General features: G+C 45.4%; 1 protein-coding gene and 1 pseudogene across 1 annotated transcript in view; both read left to right on the top strand.

Annotated features, from left to right (window-relative positions):
• PITPNC1 (phosphatidylinositol transfer protein cytoplasmic 1) overlaps positions 1–21,713 on the top strand; it is a 206,330-nt gene that overhangs the window by 125,607 nt on the left and 59,010 nt on the right. Inside the window, exon 5 of the mRNA XM_090291100.1 lies at positions 9,109–9,180. Coding sequence (XP_090147226.1) covers positions 9,109–9,180 — 72 coding nt within the window. The remainder of the gene's footprint in view (positions 1–9,108; positions 9,181–21,713) is intronic.
• LOC149998841 (large ribosomal subunit protein eL31 pseudogene) lies at positions 19,384–19,740 on the top strand (annotated as a pseudogene).

Raw genomic sequence — 21,713 nt, 5'->3', positions numbered from 1 at the left:
ATGGCTTTAGACTACCTTTAGTATGAAAAGAAAGATTATAGTACCAGAGAATCGATGTCTTCGGGGGAATTCCATTAGAGAAAAGGTCAAGTCTATATAGAGCTTAATGGTCATTGATAGCAGGGAACACGTGTTGTCTGGAGTCAGAACAAGATGGCCAGGGAGGAATGCATTGAGTTCAGATGAAAGCTAAATGGAAATGACCTTCTAAAAGCTTATAGATAGATCACCTACCCCAAGCTGGCTTCTCAACTCTTCCATTTAACTTTCTTCATTCCAAGCTTCTGTGTGACGTTTGCTCTCAGACAGGGAAGGATTCCGGCTGGTGACCAGGAATAAGGCATTGAGTTGCTGGGCTCAATCTTGGTTTTTAGTTGTTCCTTTTCTTGGTTCCGGAGATTCCTTGCACATGCCTCACTGGCCATCATGTCCCTGCATAACATTTTATTTGGAGAATAGACTCTGATGTCACTTTAAAGTAGCTTGAACTAACGAGCTGTATCACCTCTCAGGTCCTGTCCTCTGCTAAAATTTCATGAACGAAGTCGTGATTCCCAAACTTCTGGATTTACACCTCCTCCATGTACTTATCAGTGCTCTTCATACATGCTTTTCCTTGAGTTAAAGTGGACCAAAATTAAGAGACTATTTGGAACATCTTGTGATTTCTATTAGACATAATAGAATTACTTTGGGATATCATTGATGTCTCTCTCGGATCAATGTTTCGACTCTTTCTCACTCTCTCTCTAAAATCAATATGCGTGTCCTTGGGTGAAGATTAAAAAAAAAAAATACTTTGGCCCTGGCTGGTGTGGTTCAGTGGATTGAGTGCTGGCCTGCAAACCAGAAGGTCACCGTTTCGATTCCCAGTCAAGGCACATGCCTGCATTGTGGGCCAGGCCCCCAGTTGGGGGCGTATGAGGGGCAACTGATAGATGTATCTCTCAAATATTGCTGTTTTTCTCCCTCTCTTTCGCCCTCCCTTCCTCTCTCTAAAAAAAAGTAAATAAATAAAAAATTTTAAAAAGGGAAAAGATTCATTGTATTAAAAAAAAAAACTTCAAACAGTGCCTGATGATATAGTACATACAGCAGCAACACTGTTGTCACTCTTACCCCAATTTGGGTCACATCTGTCTGGCCCAGACGGGACATGGAGAACGCTGACAGTGTTTGGGTCATGACTTTGACTCAAAGCTATGCTAAAACTTCCTGGGGTTAAGAAACACCTGAGCAGTATGGGAAGGATCTGGAACCCCAGCAGACCAGCAGGAGAGGGGCCTGGGGTCTTTTTGTAACAAGCTGCCCAATGAGGCATCATTAAGTTTGAGAAATGTACTGTTAGTTAGCGAACACATGATTTTTATTTCACCATGTAAGCTGCTGTAGGGCAGGATGGATCCCTGTTAGCTTCTTGGGTTAGTTTCCCCATGCGCTGCGTGCTGTGGGAGCGTAGTCCAATGTTAATGATGGTCTTCAGAGTGCACGGTGCACATTCTTCCAGAACCTTTGCCACTGCACGCTTCTGAGGCGCAGAACACTTGGAGCCTCAGGCTCCCCTCCCATGGCCCGCTCTCCACAGCTGCATGGGCCCCTCTCTCCCTCCGCAGGTGCAGGTTGGCAGCCAGGGCCTCCAGCACCACCCAGAAACGGACTGTGAAATTCCCAGTCTGTTTGCTCCTTCCTCTTGAAGACTTGCTGCCTTTAGTTTGGTTCTAAGTGTTTCTTATCGCCATGGCAACCCTAATCAATCATGGGACTAAAAATAGCTCGCTCATGTTTCCAAAGCCTGTCTGTAGTGAATTGAAAAGTCAGCTCTGCCATGCACGCTGCATTGTGCTGCCTTCGTTTCCCAACACTGAACCTGAGCGTGCTCGTGTCTGGCAGCGGTTCTCACAGAGGCCCAGGTACTTCGCTCATCTTTCCTGGCCTGCTTCTTCCCAGCTGCAGATTCCCTCGTGTCTTCTGAAAGATACAAGTACAAGTGTTCACGTGTTCAACAAAGAACCATCTCTTTTCTGTGCTTTCGGATGTAGGTGTTAAAGGTTTCATGGGTGCTGATGGTCACTTTATAGGAAGAGGCTCATGCCAGTGGCTGCCACTGGGTGTGGAAGGCACATGAGAGAATCTCAGGCCCTGGCTCCTGAGGAAGTTGGTCACAGCAGGGAGCAGGTGACAGCAATACTAGCAAGACTCGTCTGGGCTGGGAGGATCTAAGCAAGAAAATCAAAGAGGAGATCACAAGAGATCTTTTGCCTTATTTCCCTAACTGCGCCATGACACCGTTACTATTTTTAGGGGGTTGAGGGCAAAACAAACCCTGGATGGAATAAAGTGAGTGTTTGTTGTGATTCTTCTGGCCAAGCTGGTCTTGTAGTCAGAGAGAGAGAGGGAGAGAAAGGTTTTTCATGAGAAAGGGGATTTCAGATCCAATGTGGGCCCAGGGGAGGCAGGAGCAGTGGGGAAAGGCTGAAATGACTCACGATGTCCTCAGGCTCCAGGGGAGGAGGGCCCCTTACGGCCCCTTCCCTTCTCCAGCCATCACGCTTCTCTGGAGTCCCGCCCCAACCCTGGGCCTGTAAGCAGGGTATCTCCTGGGACCCTGCGGCTCCCAAACGCTGTTTTTTGGATGCTATTTCTTCCTCTGAGCCTCCGTTTGTGTATTAAGGGTCAGCGCGCCATCAGGCATAAAGCCTTCAGATCTAGGAAAAAAGAAAATACACAGAGATCCTGGTAGTATCTCCTTTTCCTGTGTGGAGTTGGCAGGGGGTGCGGGGAAGCTGAGAAGTGTGGGGAGAGAGCTGTGGTACAGAAGAAGGAGCTGCCAAACCCTTAGGAAAAGGAGGACATGGAGGGGGTGGCCCCGGAAAATAGAATGGCATGTCCTCAACAACAGAACAGGTCAGAAGTCAGAGCGAGGCTGAAGGAGCCCAGATGTGCGCCGTGTCTTGGTGACCATTCATGTCGCAGGAAGGCCCAGTCAGCCACCCTTCTTTGTCACCACTCCTGCAGGCCCCCAACCTCTCAGTGAGTGCATCCTCGCACTTACACAACAGACCCCCCCCCCCATCCCGTTTTCTCCGCAGGTAGCCTGTGGGATTTCCTGGGGAGGGGGGACAGTGGGGTGGGCCAGCATTTCTCCAGTGACTGCTCCACAAGACACTGCTGGGTCTTGGCCATTCATGACATCATTGACCTCTCACCCCACAGCTCTGAGGTTGGTATTGTCTCCGTTTGACAGGTGAGAAAACTGAAGCTCAGGACGATTAAGAATTGGCCCAAAGTTACACAGTTTGGGAGAAAAGGAGCTGGAGTTTGAACTAAAGTCTGTTTCACTCCAAAACCTGAGTTCTTTCCACTGAACCACCACATGTCCTCCCTGTGGGCTCGCCTCACAGGTAACGGCAAACAGTGGTGTCAGTTACTAGTAAATGTCACCCTGGACAGGAAGCAGGGGCCCTCCATAAAGCAGATGACATCATAGGTAGAGCTAGTGAGTTAAAAACAATGCAAATTCCCCTTTTCCCTCGCTGTGTTCAAACCTCGGCGTGAGTAATACTTCACTCAGATGAGCCAGATGGGAGGTTTGGAAAGGAAGCAGCGGTTGGATCCTGGAGGCTGGGTGTTGTCTTACTTTTCTATTGCTGCATAAGAAATTTTCAGCGGGTTTAGTGACTTCACACATCACAAATGTATCATGTCACATTTCCGGTGGGGCCCAGGTTATGTGGGCCTTTGGCTCAGAATGTCACTAGGCTGAAAGCAAGGTGTCAGCCATGGCTCCTGGCTCATCTGAGGCTCAGGGTCCGCTTCCAAGCACACGGGGTGTTGGCAGGGCTCAGTTGCTTGTGGTTGTAGAAAGGGTGTCCCGTTTTCTAGTTGGCTGACCTCCAGGGGTCACTGTCAGCTCCTAGAGGCCTCCCTCGGCTTCTAGCCACATGGCGCTCTCCAGACTGCTTCTTCCGAAAACAAGTCTTAACGACGTAACATAATCTGATCACATAGTTAATGTAATCAAATGAGCTACTGTCCCATATTCTCAGGTCTTGTCCACACTTAAGGGGAGAGATGGTACAGGATGTGTAGACCAGGGGCTGGGAACTGTGTCTCGGGATTCTGTCTTTCCCTCCTGTGGTTGGGAGCCAAATGGGACTTGAAGCACTCAGCGTGCCCTAAGGAGGACGAGCCTTTTGAGTCCCTTAGACATCATCCGGTTTCAGCCAACGGGTGACACTCCTGATGTCTCTGATGTCAGGGTTCCCAACTTCTTTTTCCTCTCCCACACTCCTGACAGTTCCCTTGGCACTATGGCAACCCCCTTACCCAAGGACATGTGTCCAGCTCTTTAGGGCATAATGCATATTTTGATCAAGTCCAGGGTTGTGAGATGGGGTGCTCTCTTACCGCACTGGATGTTTGAGAAGGACTGGTTAGATGCTATATTCCTAGGTGGAGGAAAGCCCTTGGTCACGGATAGCAGATCTGAGCAATCTTAAACTAAAGGAGGTGCTTTGATGTCTGAACACCTGGGGTGACCATGACTTACTCTGTTCTGAATGACAGCAGGGTGTAGGGGAGGGATCACTCTCTGTTGGAATATTATCGGAGCTTATCATTTGTTTGGGGAGCCAGACACATAAATAATTGTAATCATGGAAAAGAGAAAAATGCTGTGACAAAGGTAAAAACAATGCTGCCTGCACACTTGGGCCAATCATCTGAAGTGGCATTTGAGGTGGTCTGCTGGAAGATTTAGGAAGGAGGTTTCAGGCTGAGAGAACTGGGGACAAAACACCATGCAGGTGGAATGGGACGTGGTCTCCTGTGACCGGCCCATGGGATAAAGACAGGGCAGTGCCACAGGGAAAAGTAGGGTCCGCTGTGGAAGACCCCATGCCTTCCCCATAAGGAAGGAAGCTGAGCCAGGAGGCCTTGGAGGTTTTTTGGTCGTGATGGGTGAGCATAGGGGGAATGTTGTCCCTTTCAAATTCATGTCCACGGGAACCTCCAAATGTGACCTTATGTAGCTCTAGGGCCTTTGCAGATGTAATTAGTTAAGGGCCTCGAGGTGTGAGGTGGAATCACACTAGATTTATGGTGGCTTATAGGGAAAGAAGACAGAGAGACACAGAGAGAAGGTGGTGTGAGGACAGAGAAGTACTTGGAGTTGTGCCGCCATAAAATAAGGACGCTGGGACCACCAAAGCTGGAAGAGGCGAGGAAGGATTCTTGTCTAGCACCTTCAGAGGGAGCACAACATGGCCAACACCTTGATTTCAGACTTACAGCCGCCAGAACTCTGAGAGGATAAATCTGTGTTGTTTTAAGCCACCAAATTCACGGTAATTTGTTGTAACAGCCCTAGGAAACTCATACAGTGCAGGAGAACATTCAAGTTCAGTATGGACCTTGCAGGTTGGGTGTTGCCTTGTTGGGGATGGCCAGTGGACAACTGGACATGTGATAAGAGCTGTTGGGGTTAGGGATGTCAATTTGGGGGTCATCTATAAAAAAGTGGTCATGAAGGGGGGCTGGGGAAAAAAATTAGTCATGGAAAAGTCAAGAGCAGATAAGATAACCAGGGGACAGAGTTTGGAGCAAGAAAATGGGGTGGAGGGCAGAAGCTAAAGGACCACCTCCTTTGGGGAGGTAGAGGAGAGAAGGGAAGGCTGAGAACCTCTGTGATCTTGAACAGTGTGGAGAGTTGTACAGGGTGCGGGTGGAAAAGCAATGCTGGTTTGAAAGTCCTTTGGTAATCACTCATTTCCATTCCATATTGCTCTGGTTGAGAAGAGGTGGGAGGTGAAAGTAGAGGCAGCACGCACTGACGACTCATAATAGAGTTCGATTGGGAAGACAAAGAGAAATGGATTGATTATAGATGCAGAAAGAAACATAACCGAGGGAACTTGAGGCCTGTGTGTGTGTGTGTTTAAGAATGTGAGACTTTTCAGTATATTTTTAGACAGGAAGGAAGCAGATGCAAATAATCAGTGAAACAAGTTTCCAGAGAAGAGACTTAAAAATATTTTTTACTATGCGCACCTACTATGTGCTGGCACTGTGCCGGGGGTTAGCTGAATGTTTCATTGGCCTTCTCAGCACTAGTACAGAGTAGAGGATTGTCCCTTTTCTATAAATGGGGAAACTGAGGCTCAGAATGGTAAAATCCTTTGCCCAAGTCAACACATCTTAGACTGAGCCCAGGTCTGCTGACTCCTATGTCTCAGTTCTTCTCATTATATTCTTTTCCATTGGGATAAAGAAGGCACAGTCTTTTCTCTGAGTCACAAAGAATAAAAAGTAGCATTAAAAATAAGCAGAAGATTTGAAAGGCAGGAGAGGGAAGCTGTAGGTGTTTCTTTCACATGGGCTATGTCCTCATTAAACTGTAAATCAGAATTATCAGCTGTGGGGAAGGAAGAGTGAAGGACAAGCATGGGGTCTTGGGGAAGGGAAGGGATTTAGAAGAAACTCAGTGTTAACATAACCGGCCTCCATGAGGATTAGTGGGCCAGATTTTTTTTTTTCTTCAGAGAGAGAGAAACACCTATTTGCTGTTCCACCTATTTATGCATTCATCAGCTGTATCTGGTATGTGCCCTGACTGGGGATTGAACCTGCAACCTTAGCATATCGGGACGACATTCTAACCAACTGAGCTACCCGGCCAGGCCCAGTGGGCTGAATTTTTAGGGTTGCTACCTGCGTGGGGAAGCAGCATCCCACTGGAAAGATTTTAGTGACAGCTCTGAAAGTGCCCCAAGCCATAGATTCATCTGACTTTTAAGTTGAGACAGGTACACACTCCAGGGCTTCGAGAAACAGCCATCAGAGTTCCCAAGGGAATTTACCAGTCGCAAACCACTGATGTGGGAAAGTGCTGACTGGCCTGGCATTGGCCCATCTGATCTGGGTCCTCCTACTGCCCTGCCTGCCAGGTGCACTCAGCCTCTGGCAGGGTTGCCATTCTGATCGGAAAATAACTTAAATCCTTGACTCAAAAATAACACCTGCTAATTTGCATAAGAGTTTTGCATCTCGTATTTGGGTTCAATACCCAAATGCTAAGATTTATTTGTTTGACTTTAGGTAAGTGGTTTAGCAGTGCAACCAATAAAAACTCCTTGCGGTGTTCCGCTCTGGGGCACCGAGACCCAGCTCCCCACGCTGGCCACTCTGTTCTCTCGCCAGCTGGTTCTGTACTCATGTTGGGCTGACTCTCATATGAAGGCTTGTTGTTTTTAAAAGGGTCTTGGGCAGGTGCATCTGTCCAAGTTCACGGGTTGATGGAGAGCTCTTCTGGGGGGCTCCAAGCCATCCTGGGTCTTCCAGGGTCTCGATTCACACGGAGCAGCCCCTCCTTGGAACTCCCTGGGACTGGGCGTGAGGGTAGCAGTAACAGAGTGAGAGGTAGGAGAGGAGACAGCAAAGACGGTGTTGATGAATAACCGCAGGGCCACATTCGCCATGAAGGCAGTTACTGGGACTGGCAGTTTCTGTGTTCCCTTAGTCATGGTTCAGCTTGCTTGTTTCACTCGGATTAAGACAGATGAATGCTGAGTCCCACAGGCGTGTGACATCGGGAGAACTTTCAGAGGCATGCCCAGGGCCCTGCCATGTGGTACAGATGCCTGCAGGTCTCAGCTGGCTGGGAAGGGAATCGCAGCACATGGCGAGGGAGGGTACGTGGACTTCAGGGTCTTAGGTAATGCATTCTCTCTGCTCACTGCCTGCGCGTGGAACAGCAAGGTGGTCTTCCCACGAGAGCGTGCCTTAGCAAGTCCTGAGGGACTTGTCAAGCACAGATGCCTGGGTCCCACCCCCAGAGTTTCTGATTCAGTGGGTCTGGGGGCAGGCCCAAGACTTTGCATTTAGAACAAGTTCCAGACTGCTGCTGCTAAGGGTACAGAGACCCCACTTTGAGAGCCACTGGGGAGGGGCACTGGGACCAGGCCACCAGACTTTCAATCCTGACTCTACTAGCTGTTGATTGTGAGCCGTTTTCCTAACCCGTCTGTGCCTCTGTTTCCTTCTCTTTAGAGCAGGGTAATAACAAGTGTACCTAGTTCGTGGGAGGGTTACAAGGGAAAAATGAACGAGAACCTGCGAGCACTTCGGCCAGTGCCCGGCATGAGTACGTGCCCTCGGGACTGAGCCCATATCAGCCCAAGTCTCATTTCTCCAACACCTGCAGCTCCCAGTGGAGTCACCTGGGTCATTTTACCCACATGTCTCCAGTCCCACCTCTGCTGGCCAAGAACGTTAATGCTCAGCTGGTGCTAGGAGGAGGGAGGTTACCTCAACATTCATCAAAATCTTCTTTTTAAGCTACCTTACCACTTAAAATCAACGGACTCCATAGACTGTAACTCAATGAGACTGAGAAACTAGGGCGGCGGGAGCTGGGGATCCTTTCCCCTGCGCCGGTGAGAAGAGGGGCTGTCTTCTATGTCAGGCTCAGCGGTGGCCTCACGGAATGCTGACTGTGCCCAGCACCACGCACATGATTTTACTTAACCTTCACAATGTCACTGCTTGGTAATGACTAGTGTCCCTGTTTTAATACTGCTGAGGTTCACAAAAGTTCAACAACCTGTCCAAAGTCCCATAGCTATCGCGTGATGGACCCAAACTAAAGCCAGGTGTGTCTGACGTCAGTCATGTACAGTATGGTTCTACTATACCGCCTGCCTAGCTTTATAGGAATATTGATAAATGGGTCAGGCTGGGGCCCCCGGTTACAGCAGTGGTAGCTGCTCCCCAGAGGGAAGCACCCGGTGCTGGAACTGCCTCTGACTCAGGAGTTTGCTTTTCCCAGGCCCGGAAAGGACTCAGAACGTAATCCTCTTGGAAATGCCCTCTTCAGCGACTTGCCTTCCACTGCTGGGGCATTCTCTCTGGCCTGACTTCTGGGTGAAATTGTGTTCACGGTGCCATGGGGCGACTCTTGTCTGAATTTGGATCTTGACCTAGCGTCTTAGCATTTCTGCTCGCAAACAGTGCTCCCGACCGAACGGTCCGGAAAGCACCCAGAGGCTATATTGAAGAAGGGAAGAGAGAAAAAATGGTATGCTCATGAAAACTTTCTCTTTTTTTCCGTAGTGTTCCTTTCTGCCGAAATTCTCCATTCACATAGAGACCAAGTATGAGGACAACAAAGGCAGCAACAACAGCGTGAGTAGCCCCTCCCCCCCCACCCCACCCCCACCCCCACCCCCACCCCCACCCCGCTCCGCGCTGCGCTCCTGCATCTGGGGCTCTGGGAGTCGCATTTTTCAAGCGTTTGTGTGTCCAGGGCCAGCAGCAGGGCCTGTACCTGGGATTTCTTTCTGGAATACTTTGTTGTTTAGCTTTTATTTATTTATTTGTTTGTTTATTTTATTTTTAGAGAGAAGGGAAGGGAGAAAGAGAGGGAGAGAAACATCACTGTGTGGTTGCCTCTCACTCGCGCCCCCAGCTGGGGACCTGGCCTGCAACCTAGTCATGTGCCCTGACTGGGAAATGAACTAGCGACACTTGGTTCGCAGGCCAACACTCAATCCACTGAGCCACAGCAGCCAGGGCTTTGTTTAGCTTTTGTTCTCATTTTTATGTGCAGAGATTTCTGTGACCTGAAGTAATTGTTATCAGGGATTGAGAGGATGGTGGTGGCCTTGGAACTCCCAGACTTGGTTCCTGATCTTTGGATGAAGTGCACAGCTTTTCAATGACTATTAACATTTACTTATAAAAGTAAATACAGTCAGATATATGTGTGCATTCTGCATATGTTTTCTGAACTGTGCCTCTGTGTGCTACGTACACAGATACACACATATCCCTCCTTCAAACCAGTGTACTCCTACTGCAAAATATTTACCTCACGGAGCCTTCTGACTCTTCCTAAATTTTGTACTTTGTTTATTAGTATTGCCTAAAATCCGTCCTCTGATCTGGCCTTTACCCCAACTGCTCTCTGTCAGAGCGGTAACCCCCTCCTCCCGGAGAGGGGGAGCTCTGGCCCATCAAGAGCCTTGCCCTGAGGCCAGGCCCTAGGTTCCATCAGAGCGCATGGAGTGAAGAGCCTGGGTCTCAGCTGCAAGGCGGCCACTAGTGATTTCTACCCCACTCACGTGTTTTGAGTTTGTGGAGAATGATGAAGATTGTGACTATGTCAAAATGAGCGAGAGCTTCCCAACAAGGAGACCCTTCTGGTGCCGTCACTGAGCCAAGGGAATGCAAACAAGGAGGCAGGGGTTGTGGAGGGGCCTAAATGCCGCGCTGAAAGCTCTGAGGACTCATCCACATTGTCACCTGGAGCACCTTCCTTCACATGAAAACAGTCATTGAGACGACCTGAGAAAACCACTAGAAGGGACAGCTTTGGCCAGATCTACTCCATGGCTTTTGTGTTGACATCTTCTAGAGACATCTTCTAGAAAGTTCCTACCTGGGGCAGGAGCAATTTCTTCTGGAAGGTCTGGGTATATTTGAGCAGGACACAGATTGTCCCATTCAAGGTGGAGTCTGCCTGGACAGAGGTGTCACCCAAGAACCACATTGCACACCAGCTTGCACTCCTTCATCCATTCATTCTCTCATTCAGTATTCAGCTAGGCGGTATCAAACACCTATTTATAGGTCACTGTAGTGTACCAATGGTATTTTAATACAGACTCATTTGTCAAACTTCAGATACTCCTAGTTTAGCTGGGGGAGAACCCACATAATTAAATGACTTACAAACATAAGCGTGATAATGGGATTCCCTTCCTTTGGTATGAATAGTCACCACTGGTTGACCCTCACAATGACAAGAGCGTGACCATCTACATTCAGTAATGACCCATCTGTTTATAGGGACTGATTTGGCCTGTACCTAGTCACTTCAGCTTCTAGGACTAAGTTAGGAAACCTAGAGTTTATCAGGAGTGAGCCAACTTTTTTTTTTTTTTTTTGGTAAATAAAGTTTTATTACAGCCCAGCCACACTCATTTATGTATTATCTACCCTACCGTCATGCTCCATCAGCACAGTTGAGTACTTGCGACAAAGCTCATATGGTCCACAGAGCCTAAAATATTTATCACCTTGCCATTTACAGAAGATAAACATGCCCTGGCTGGTGTGGCTCAGTGGATTGAGTGTAGGCCTGCAAAACAAAGGGTCGCTGGTACAATTCCCAGTCAGAGCACATGCCTGGGTTGCAGGCTAGGCCCCCACTTGGGGGCATGAGAGAGGCAGCCACACAATGATGTTTCTCTCCCTCTCTTTCTCCCTCCCTTCCCTTCTCTCTAAAAATAAATAAGTAAAATCTTAAAAAAATAAAATTAAATTAAAATAAACATCTTTACCAACCCCTAGTTAGAGACACTCAAATCAGAACTGCACTCACCAGATCTCAAAATTTAACTAGTTCATCCATTTTCCCACCAGCTGTCCCAGCTGAATGCCTTCTCCAGAGTCCCTGGGACTTCCCAGAGGAAAAGTAGCTGGCAGGGGTACTCTTCCCCCCAGTAAGTTCAGAATCCCCAGTGGTTAGCATCCCCCGGAGGTTAGTAACCCCAAGGCAAAAGTTTAGGACCATCTATCTGCCTGTCAGCAGCCTGAAATCAGAAGTTTTTTGGTGGCCAATTTCATCAAAGTCTTACTGTCTAAAACAGTGTTACATGGTGTTTTAACTTGAACCTTTGTAAAATAATGGCTTTTTTTTCTGGTTGGAAAATTAACACAAGGTTGTTAAAACTTGAAAAACTTCCCCCCAAAAAGAAAAGAAAACAAAAACCAGTACTAATTCCATAACGTAGAGATGGCTGCTATTAGCATTTTGGTTCATGTTGCAGGTTATTGATGAATTTATTTTTTAACCAGTCCTCCTACATGAACCATATAATATGCTTGCTATGTTACATGTCATGAAGTGTCCTTCCCAGTAGGGTTTTTAGTGGCATTCCATACTTATATTCCTTTGAATAGCTACCAGTCATGGGATATTGAAACGGGCTTGACCATTTTAGTGACCATCAAGAAAAGGGTGATACAGATCAGCTATGTCTGAATTGCTTTGCCTGGCACAATGGTAATTTTTTAAAACATCTTATAGTCTTTCCAAACGAATTCCCTGGCTTTCTCTTTTTCTCTAATGCTCTGTCCTCCTAGGTAGTTAAAAGCTGCTCTACTTGTGAAAGTGTAAGGAGGTCATGTGGCCTCACCATGATCCCTACAGGTTGATAGGAACAGCATAATCTTCAGGGTAATCCTCTGCTCGGTTCAAATAGTCAAAAAATTCGCATAATTATCTTTTCTTATCTTGTGTCCCTTTTCAGCAAGTGCAAAGTTCTTTTCACTGCTCTCCTAGGAATTTAAAATGCCTGGTTATCCCCCCTGGAGTCTTAGGCCAGCCTGCCAGAGAAGCACTAAGCCATGGGCCACACAGTTGCTTCCACTGGGAGAAATGCCAGCTGCTGTACCCCAACTTGCGGATTCTGAGACTGCCCCTGGGGCCAGCTCCTCATCTCTCTGTTATGGCACCCAGCTTGCCCAAGTCCACATCCTGCCATCTTGTCACACTGAAGAGGTCCTAAATGTGCTTTTGCCCAAGTTCCCATTTCAGCCTGTGCCTGGCTCTGCTCCAGAGATCCCTAGGTCTTGCCTCCGAGGCCACCGCACCAGACGGGCCAACCTCAGCTTGATTAGACATCTTTGGCAATTCGCCTGCCTCTCATTTACATATTCAGCAGCAGATGTTGATCACCCAGCTGGTCCAAGGTTGGTTCCAGGGAGGCATAAAAGGGAGATCTCATTGGTTTTCATTCACACTTATTAATTAGACCACAATAAATTTATTTTTATATAACAGCATGCTTACTTTAATTATTAAAAGGTAGCTTTGTCCAGGGGTTCAAAACTAGAGCTTTAAGCAGATGACGGGTGTTGGCATGTGGTGTTTCCCTCTATTGATGAGAATGGAGTTTTTGGTAGGAGTCAGAGTTGCTAAAAAAAGCAGTGCGGTAGTGGATATTACTCTTGTCTCGCTGCTTTGCCAAGTTATTTAATAAACTCACTTCATTTCTTTGCATTTTCTGGGTGTATGGTCTTGACAGTCGGCTACCATTTTTCAGACTACTGTCTGGACCATTTCCTCCCCTACCTGCCAAAAATTTAATGAACTTGATGACAATAAGAAGCAATAATTAAATTGAAAGATGTTAGTGATAATCATATTGATTAGTGATTGAAGAGAGCCCATGTTGTTATCCTATTATCAATTACCATGTAAGTAATTTTTTTACATGATCCAGTATGTACTGAAAAAGAAATTCCTGTTGAGATGACTAGGCTTAAATATCTTCTCTTTCTGTGTTAAAATAAAACTAGTCTATTTATGATTACGAGAACCTGTACATTGTGAATACATTAACCAGGATACAATGGGGAAGTTGTCTCAAATTGAGGTCCATTTGTTTTATGCACATGCTGATGAGAATTATTTAAGCCTTAATTTGTACTGGGGAGGACGGCACCATGCGCAGTTAGGATTCTGTTGTTTGTCCAAGGCCATAAATCCGGATCTGGGAGAGTCAGCGCTCAGCACTCACGTGCAGCTGCTGCCAGGTTACTGTCGTTCACTGGGGTTAACGGGGGCGGCCTTGCCTTTACTTCCTCTTCCAAACAAAGCATGTGCTATTTAAAGCCATGGTTCTCAGCCTTGGCTGCCCATTGGACTCACTGGCCAGGTTTTCCCAATGGCTCGTGTTTGGGTTCCACTCCCCTGGGATTTCATCAGCCCTGGGCGCAGGCTGATCTAAAGCAGCCAACGCATGTGAGATACAGAACATTATCCCTATAGGAACGCTGAAGTTGCCAATTGGGAGTATTAGAGTATTAGAGTATTAGAGTCCAGTTAAATGCCATATGTTCTCTTCGTGGGGGAGGATGTGGGATAGATTCCCATAGTTTTGTTTTTATTTTAAAGTTGTTATTTATTTATTTTTATTTATTTATTTTTAGAGAGAGGGGAAGAGAGGAAGAGAAGGAGAGAAACATCAATGTGTGGTTGCCTCTTCTGCTCCCCCAGCTGGGGACCCGGCATCCAGGCATGTGCCCCAACCAGGGATCGAACTAGCAACCCTTTGGTTCGCAGGCTGGCGCTCAATCCACTGAGCCACCAGCCAGGGCTAGACAAACAGTTCTTAATGGTGACTGATAGTTAAGTCCCGTTGGAAGCTTTAATACCGGTGCCAGCATCCTACCCCCTGGGATTCTGATTTCATCAGTCTGTGTTGGGGTCCAGGCATCGGGATTTGTAAAGCTCCCCCAGGGAAAGCTGCGAGGCGTCAAGGCTGAGAGTATGGATTTAAGGGAAATAGTAAGTGTCATTTAAAACCAGCTGTGAAACTTAGGAAATTGGATTCTCTAAATTTCTCCACTTTTTCATGCCCCTGGAAAAAAGTTCACAAAAAGCATATTTATAACCACTGCCACCCCCAAGGGCTTGAGGGCACCATATGTATTCTCATTAGCAACAGAACCTCCTCTGATCAGATAGAATGTGTCCTGTTTAGTTCCTGGAAGCATGAGGCTCTGCCCTTCACAGAGCTCTGCTTGGAGGTTGCCTAAAAGAAGTAATTCTTGGAATTGATGGTCCAGTTCAGCTGTGTTGGGATGGAAGCACACAAAGTTGTTCTTTGTGAAACAAAACGATCAGAATGGAAGCCCCTGCTATATGACCTTACACAATGGAGTCTCGGTTCCGTTATCAAGAAAATAGAGTAAATAATGTGGAAGATCATTAGCATGCAGTGGAGGATTCAAATAGGTTAATTTACCTGGAAACACTTCATAGACAGTAAAGTGCTGACCCGTAAGAGGTATTGCTTCAGTTATGGCATGTCTTCAGATTAACCGTGTTCGTGATGATTTCCTAATGAGACTATTTTTGTCTGCATTGTAAGTAAATCATTTCTTAGTGAACAAAATGTGGCGCCTACCATGTGTCAGGCGTTATGAGAGGCATTGAGGACCCAGCAGTGAGACAGACGGGGCCTCTGCTGTTCATGGGGTACAGGGAAGCAGATAACAAGCAAAAATGTAAATGTGAAGAAGGAAATAAATAGGCTGGAGGGGAGCTCAGCTTGAAGTCCTGTGGTCCAGAAATGCCTCGCAGAAGAGGTGACAGTCCACGGGAAACCTGAGGATGAGAAGGAGCCAACCACCTAAAGTATTGCCCAAGCAAAGGAACTGTTACGGACTGAGCTATGCCCCCAGATGCATGTATTGAAGTGAAAGAAGGCCTTTAAAGGGGTGATTAAGTTAAAATGAGGCCTTTAGCATGAGCCCTAGCCAGTCTGTCTGGTGTCCTTAAAAGACAAGGAAACTTGGACACACAAAACTAAAGATGCACAACCACTGACGAAAGACCACATCGACAGACCACATGAGGACGCAGAAGAAGATGGCCACCTGCAGGCCAAAGACAAAGATGGCAGAAGAAACCAAACCTGCCAACGCCTTGATCTGGGACTTCCAGCCGCCAGAACTATGAGCAAATAGAATTATGTTGTTCGAGCCACTTAGTCAGGGGCACTTTGTTATGGCAGCCCAAGCAAACTATGATAATACAAGGATCATAAGGATAAAGGCCCCGGCCCCTTACCCAGCCTGCATGTCCCAGGAAATTAAGATGGGCCCAACTCCTCCCAGCTGGTCAGAAAACCAGGGGCCAGAGCATTAGGAGTGAGAGCAAACTAGGAGGAAATGAAATTTTTTATGTATGTATGTATGTATTTTATTATGTATTTTATTTATCTATTTTTAGAATGAGGAGAAAGGAGAAAGAGAGGGAGAGAAACATCAATGTGCGGTTGCCTCTCATGCGCCCCCAACTGGGGACCTGGCGTGCAACGTAATCATGTGCTCTGACTGGGAATCGAACCAGCGACACTTGATTCACAAGCCGAAGCTCAATCCACTGAGCCACAGCAGCCAGGGTTCGAGATTTTTATTTTTTTAAAGTAGCAGAAGCTAGATGACATAAGACCTATGAGACCATGGCAAAGAGCATGAATTTCAGTGTAGCAGGAAGTTATGCAAGGATTTTAAACAAAGAAGAAAAATGATATTTATGGGGGGGTTTAATAAAAACTTTTTAGTTTGCAATAAACTTAAATTTTCACTAAAGTTGCAAAGATAGTACAGAGAGTTCTCCTCTACCCTTTACCCGCGTTGCATTGGTTGATTGATGATTTTAGACATTTGCTATGGCCATTCTACGGAGAATCAGTGATAGGACAGCAAGAATGGAAGCAGGCAGCCCCATCGGCAGGTGATTGCAATAATCCACACCCAAGATGGCGGTGGATTGGCTAGAGAGATGGCAATGGCTAGAAAGGAGGGTTATAAAGACATTTTGGCAACTGACTTTCTATTGGGATTGATGCCTGAGAAGGGGCCAAATAAGGAAGACCTCAGGATTTCCAGCTTTGTCCGTTGAGCCTGAGTGGGTGGCGGTGCTGTTGCCGTGTGAGGAACGGTGGAGGGGGCAGGTTCGGCGAGGACAGCAAGAGCTCCTTTGGAGACACAGTCAGGTTGAAATGACTGGTGAGTAGTGGGATATATGAATCTGGAGTTTAAGGTGAGATGGGTAAGTCGTGACTCAGAGTTTGAAAACCAGTGGTTATCTAGGGAGGGGAGTGAGAGAAGAAAAGAAAGTTCTGGATACTCCGGGATAGAGCATACCCGGGTCCTGAGGAGGACCATCCTACGGCTTCTTAGTCCAGCTTCTGATTACTAATCTTGTCTTCTTGATTAAGACTCATTTTCAGTTTCTTGTGTTGCACTAAGTTTTAGGGAATTAGACCATCTCATTTAGTTAGCTGCAAAGATCTGCCTGAGAAATCCGGTGTCTTCCCCTGAGCGGGGGCCTCCTTTGTATGATTAAGTAAACGTTTCAATGCGTTCACTTGGCTCAACTTACGTTGCCTTGGAGAAATGGCAGGAAAGTTCTGACCACACGTAGCTTCCGCTGAAGTTACCAGCTGACAAAGAGGGATTTTTATCATCTAAGGATAACTCTGTTTATTGAGGATTTGTTATCGTAATAGCCATCACAAAGTTTGTTTCATTATTAGTATTAGAGTTTTTATTTTTAACACCAAGAGGGCAACATGGATGGATGTGGCTAAAATAATTCATTTATACATTTCAAAATGTTCTAAAGTTAATTTGTAAAGCAGAGGTGCCGGGGAGAACTGTAGGATCCATATTTATAGGTGTCTGATGCTGATTATCTTTTCCTTAAATGGCTTCTAATTGAGGATTCTAGAAAGAAAAAAGCATTTGCTTCATTTTTAGACATGATCTCTGATGTCTTGAACTTTTATGGTTCTGTTTTTTACTGTAGACTATTATAACCAACCACCTACAAAATCTTCCATTTTCTCTTAATAAATTGGGACATGCTGAAAAGCAGGTTGCCCGAGACACCCGCGTTTGCAGTTTCGAAGGATTATTACCCACTTCGGTCCATGAAGTGGGAAGTCAGTGACCTCCTCCATCTGTGTGTGTTCGTGTAGTTTTGTGGACAGTGGAAAACAGATCATGTTTGATTCCTTGAGATGTTGACTTTGCCATTGGTGATACAATTTGTGATCTGAGAGCTGGCTGTTAAAAATAATGTTGGCAAAATGAGCATCTGTCCAGACTGAGAAACAGCTTTCTGATTGGATATAGTCACAATGCAGATTATCTCTGCATTCAGAGAAGCTGGAACTTATTGCTAGTAATAATTGCTAATAATAGATATTGCTTGAAGGAGTATTTGCTTTCCGTCTAAACCAGGTTCACCAGTGCTGTGGGGAACCTAAATTCCGCCTGCCTGTGCTGACGTATTGGTACTGAAGGTCAGGAAGAGAGTTCACCAAACAGTCAAAAGCAGCAGCATCAAAGGAGCTAGGCTGAGTCAGGGTTAGGAAACAGGTCAGAGCTAGAGAAGCAGCACCAAGTATCAAGTCCTGGGCAACCACTTCACAGCTACTGTAGTAACGATCGACTCAAGCAAGAGTCATCCGTGGGTGCTAACACCATCGAGTGAAACAGTACTGGGGAACAGGATTCACCCTACCTCCACATATCACCCCAGATTTATGTGTTCATTATAAACGGTACAAAAATCTAGTGGATACCATCAAGCAGGCCAATTTTCCCTCACCAATAACAGGACACACTGACATAATGTGCCTTCATTGTGAATACTGAGGATCCAACATCGCTTATGGATTATCCTTGCCCAAATGTTTAACTGGAATTCAAAATGGAGGAAATAGTCAAACAAATCCAAATTGAGGAATGTGCTACAAAACAACTAGCCAGAACTCTTCATAAAAGAGCATGTTATTAAAGACCAAAAACAAAAACCCCGGGGAACTGCCCCACATTAAAGGAGACTAATGTAATTCAACAACTAAGTTTAATTCTTAACGAATCCTTGATTAGATTCTAGATTAAGAGGAAGGAGGGGAGACAGTGCAGAAAGCAAGAAGAGATATTATTGGGATGATTGGGGATATTTGAACATAGATCATATGTTAGATAATCGTGTGCTTTATAGTATTGAGTCAATCTTAAGTTTCTTGCCTGTGATCATTCCATTATGAATATTTAGGCCAATGTCCCTGTTCTTGGGATACATGCTCACATATTCAGGAATGAAGTAACATACTTACTCTCACATGGTTCAGCCAAAATTTTTTATTTATATATGTTATATATGTATTATTTTTCTTAAAAAGTCTTGCAAAAATTAAGGAACTATTCACATGTTGCAAAGAGATGTCAGATAACTGACTCAAGGTTACACGAATCTTTTGCTTTTCTTTTTCTGTAGCCATGGAGCATAAGTTTTCAGTCTTCTCTCTCGGGTGATTTCCTGATATCATTAATGAAACAGATTAAAAATAATCATAACTATTATCATAACTATTATCAGCATCACTGTTGATTCTATTCCTCCAAAAGATGGTAATGAAGAGAAAAATTTTTTAATTGCAGAAACCCTAGGTTCTCTCTGAGTAATTTCATACACTTGGTTGTGTCCTAAAGTATTGAAGAGGCAGACGGAGATGATTCAGAGGAGACTTCTAAGTGTGCAGCCTGTTACCGGTTACAGCCATGGCCATGTACCTCCCTAATGTTTGTACACAACTCTGTGCCTCCTTGACTACATATAGCATTTATCATGCTGTATAGTAAGTGCTCATTTAACTGTCTCTCCAACTCACTTAAAGCTCTGTGGGGCCAGGTACCATTGTTAACAGCAATACAACTTTAAGGGACCTAGGAACAATCTTAACTTTTATAGGTCAAATAATTAAAGGAACTTTCCAACTTGGGCCCAGCATAATGGCTCCCTCAAAGAAGGGTGGCAAGAAGAAGAAGGGCCATTCTGCCATCAAAGAGGCAGTGACCAGAGAGTACACCATTAATATCCACAAGCGCATCCATGGAGTGGGTTCCAAGAAGCGGGCCCCTCGGGCATTCAAAGAGGTCCGGTAATTTGCCATGAAGGAGATGGGAACTCCAGATGTGCACGCTGACACCAGGCTCAACAAAGCTGTCTGGGCCAAAGGAATAAGGAGTATTCCATACCATATTTGGGTGCAATTGTCCAGAAAATGTAATGAGGGTGAAGATTCACCAAACAAGCTCTATATGTTGGTCACCTACGTACCTGTTACCACTTTTAAAAAATGTGGATGAGACTAACTGCTGATTGTCGAATAAAGTTATAAAAGCACCAAAAAAATTTATTAAAAAGCATAACAAAGACCTGAATAAATGATAAATACTACATGATCATGGGCGGGAAGACTAAATACAATAAAGAAGTAATTTTTTCTCCCCTAAATTAATCTCCAAATCGAATATAATTACAATCAAAATCACAACAGAATTGCCCTAACTTGATGATAAATTTCAAATGGAAGACTCAAAGTCCAAAAGTAGCCAGAACAAATTTTGAACAAAGAACAATGAGGGGAGAGTCGTCATACCAGATAACAAAACTTTATTAAAAGAGTACAGTATTGGCACAAAGATAGAAATAGACCAAAGCTGGTCTTGGAAGTGTGACACATAGCAGATAAAGCATCTCAAGTCAGTAGGGAGAAAAGACATTGGGTCATTTTCTCAGAAAATGACATTGGGTCAATTGACATTTCATATGGAAAAATAAGATATTAGATCCCTACATCACTCCATGTTAAAAAATAACCTGCAAAAGGAGTTTACAAACCTAATTGTGGGAAACCATTAAAATCATTTAAGACCATATTGTTTATGGATACATTTACACATTGTAAGAAATATAAAGTTTATAAAAATATGGACCAGGTTCATGACATATTCATGATAGCTGTCAGCCTGGAGTAGAAGGGGAAGGGATTTCAGCTTTAAATGGGAGACTTTCTTTTTTAAAAACAGGGGAAGGGGCAGAATGAGAATCAGGTATGACAAAATGTTTCCATAAATGTGTTCATTCTGAGTGGTGGGTAGCGGCTGTTGGTATTTTTCTGGATGTTGTTGGTCTGTTGAGTTTTGGGAAAAAATATCTAACAGTACCATTCCAGGAGATTTGAATGTCTAGTATTTTCTGTGACCCATTCTTAGTTCCTGTCATTTTGCAGTTGCTTCCCAAATATTTGGCTTTTTTTCCCCCTCATAAAGAGACCTAATTCATGTAGGAAAACAGTGCAGTTCACTTGAAAAAAATACAATGCACAGCTTTTCCATTTACTTACCCAAAGCTTTGTGTTTATGTTTGTTGAGCTCAGTTGTTGGGACCTCAGTGAGTGGATTACTAATGACAAATGGTGACCAACAACCTTTGGGGCTTGGAGGATTTTGAATGAAGAAACAGGACAGCTCCATTTAGCAGGACAATGTACTAGATGCAGAGAACTCACCAGCCTTGACCCAACTGGGCCCAACGCAGAGCCCTGGAGCTGAATGGTAATGGGACTTCGTTGTTCTGAACTTCCCCAGCTGTGAAAAGCAGAAACCAATGCCTGCTTCAGAGGGACATTGGTTGGATTCAGTGAGATGAGGCATGTCAACTACTCCATAAACAGTGGTTCTTTCCTTCTCTTTAACTTCAGTTTTCTTGATGGGAACCACTTCAGAGTTAGACCCTTGGAGATCTCAAGTAAAGAAATCAATTCTGTGACTTCTTTTGGGGGGAGATAACTAAGTTCTCACATTTTCAAGTCTGTAGTCCCTACTCCTTTTCCAGCATCCAGGATGGGGCATCCTCAGACATAAGTGGAGAAGTCACATGGCCCTGGAAGCCTTGGAGTTCACTTTCCCAAGTGTTTGGGAGTTGGGAGTTCTGATTTCAGACCCAGTCTTTCCTTGGGTCCCCCTCACCTGTAGGAGATTCTGATTGGCACATCTTGGCACCAGCAGGTGACAGCTGCCTGTTCGAGGCAGAATGGTGAAGGGATGGAAGATCGGTTGGGTTTGATTCCTGGCCCAGCTGCTTAAAAGCTGGTTAAGGCACATTACTTCCCCCTCTGTGCCCCTGTAGATGAATGTAATAGTAGTTCCCATTCACTGAGTACTTGTGAAGATTAGATGTGTTAATCATGAAAAGTGCTCAGCACAGTGCTTGGTAGACATAGTAGGTGTTCAGCATGTTAGCTGTTATTGGTGTTTCCATATTTCATCAAGTCTAA

Source organism: Furipterus horrens, unplaced genomic scaffold (genome assembly GCF_987537825.1).
Source record: "Furipterus horrens unplaced genomic scaffold, mFurHor1.1.pri manual_scaffold_11, whole genome shotgun sequence".
NCBI classification, from domain to species: Eukaryota; Metazoa; Chordata; class Mammalia; order Chiroptera; family Furipteridae; genus Furipterus; species Furipterus horrens.
The sequence above is the reverse complement of the archived record's forward strand: the minus strand, read 5'-3'. Positions and strand labels throughout refer to the sequence as shown.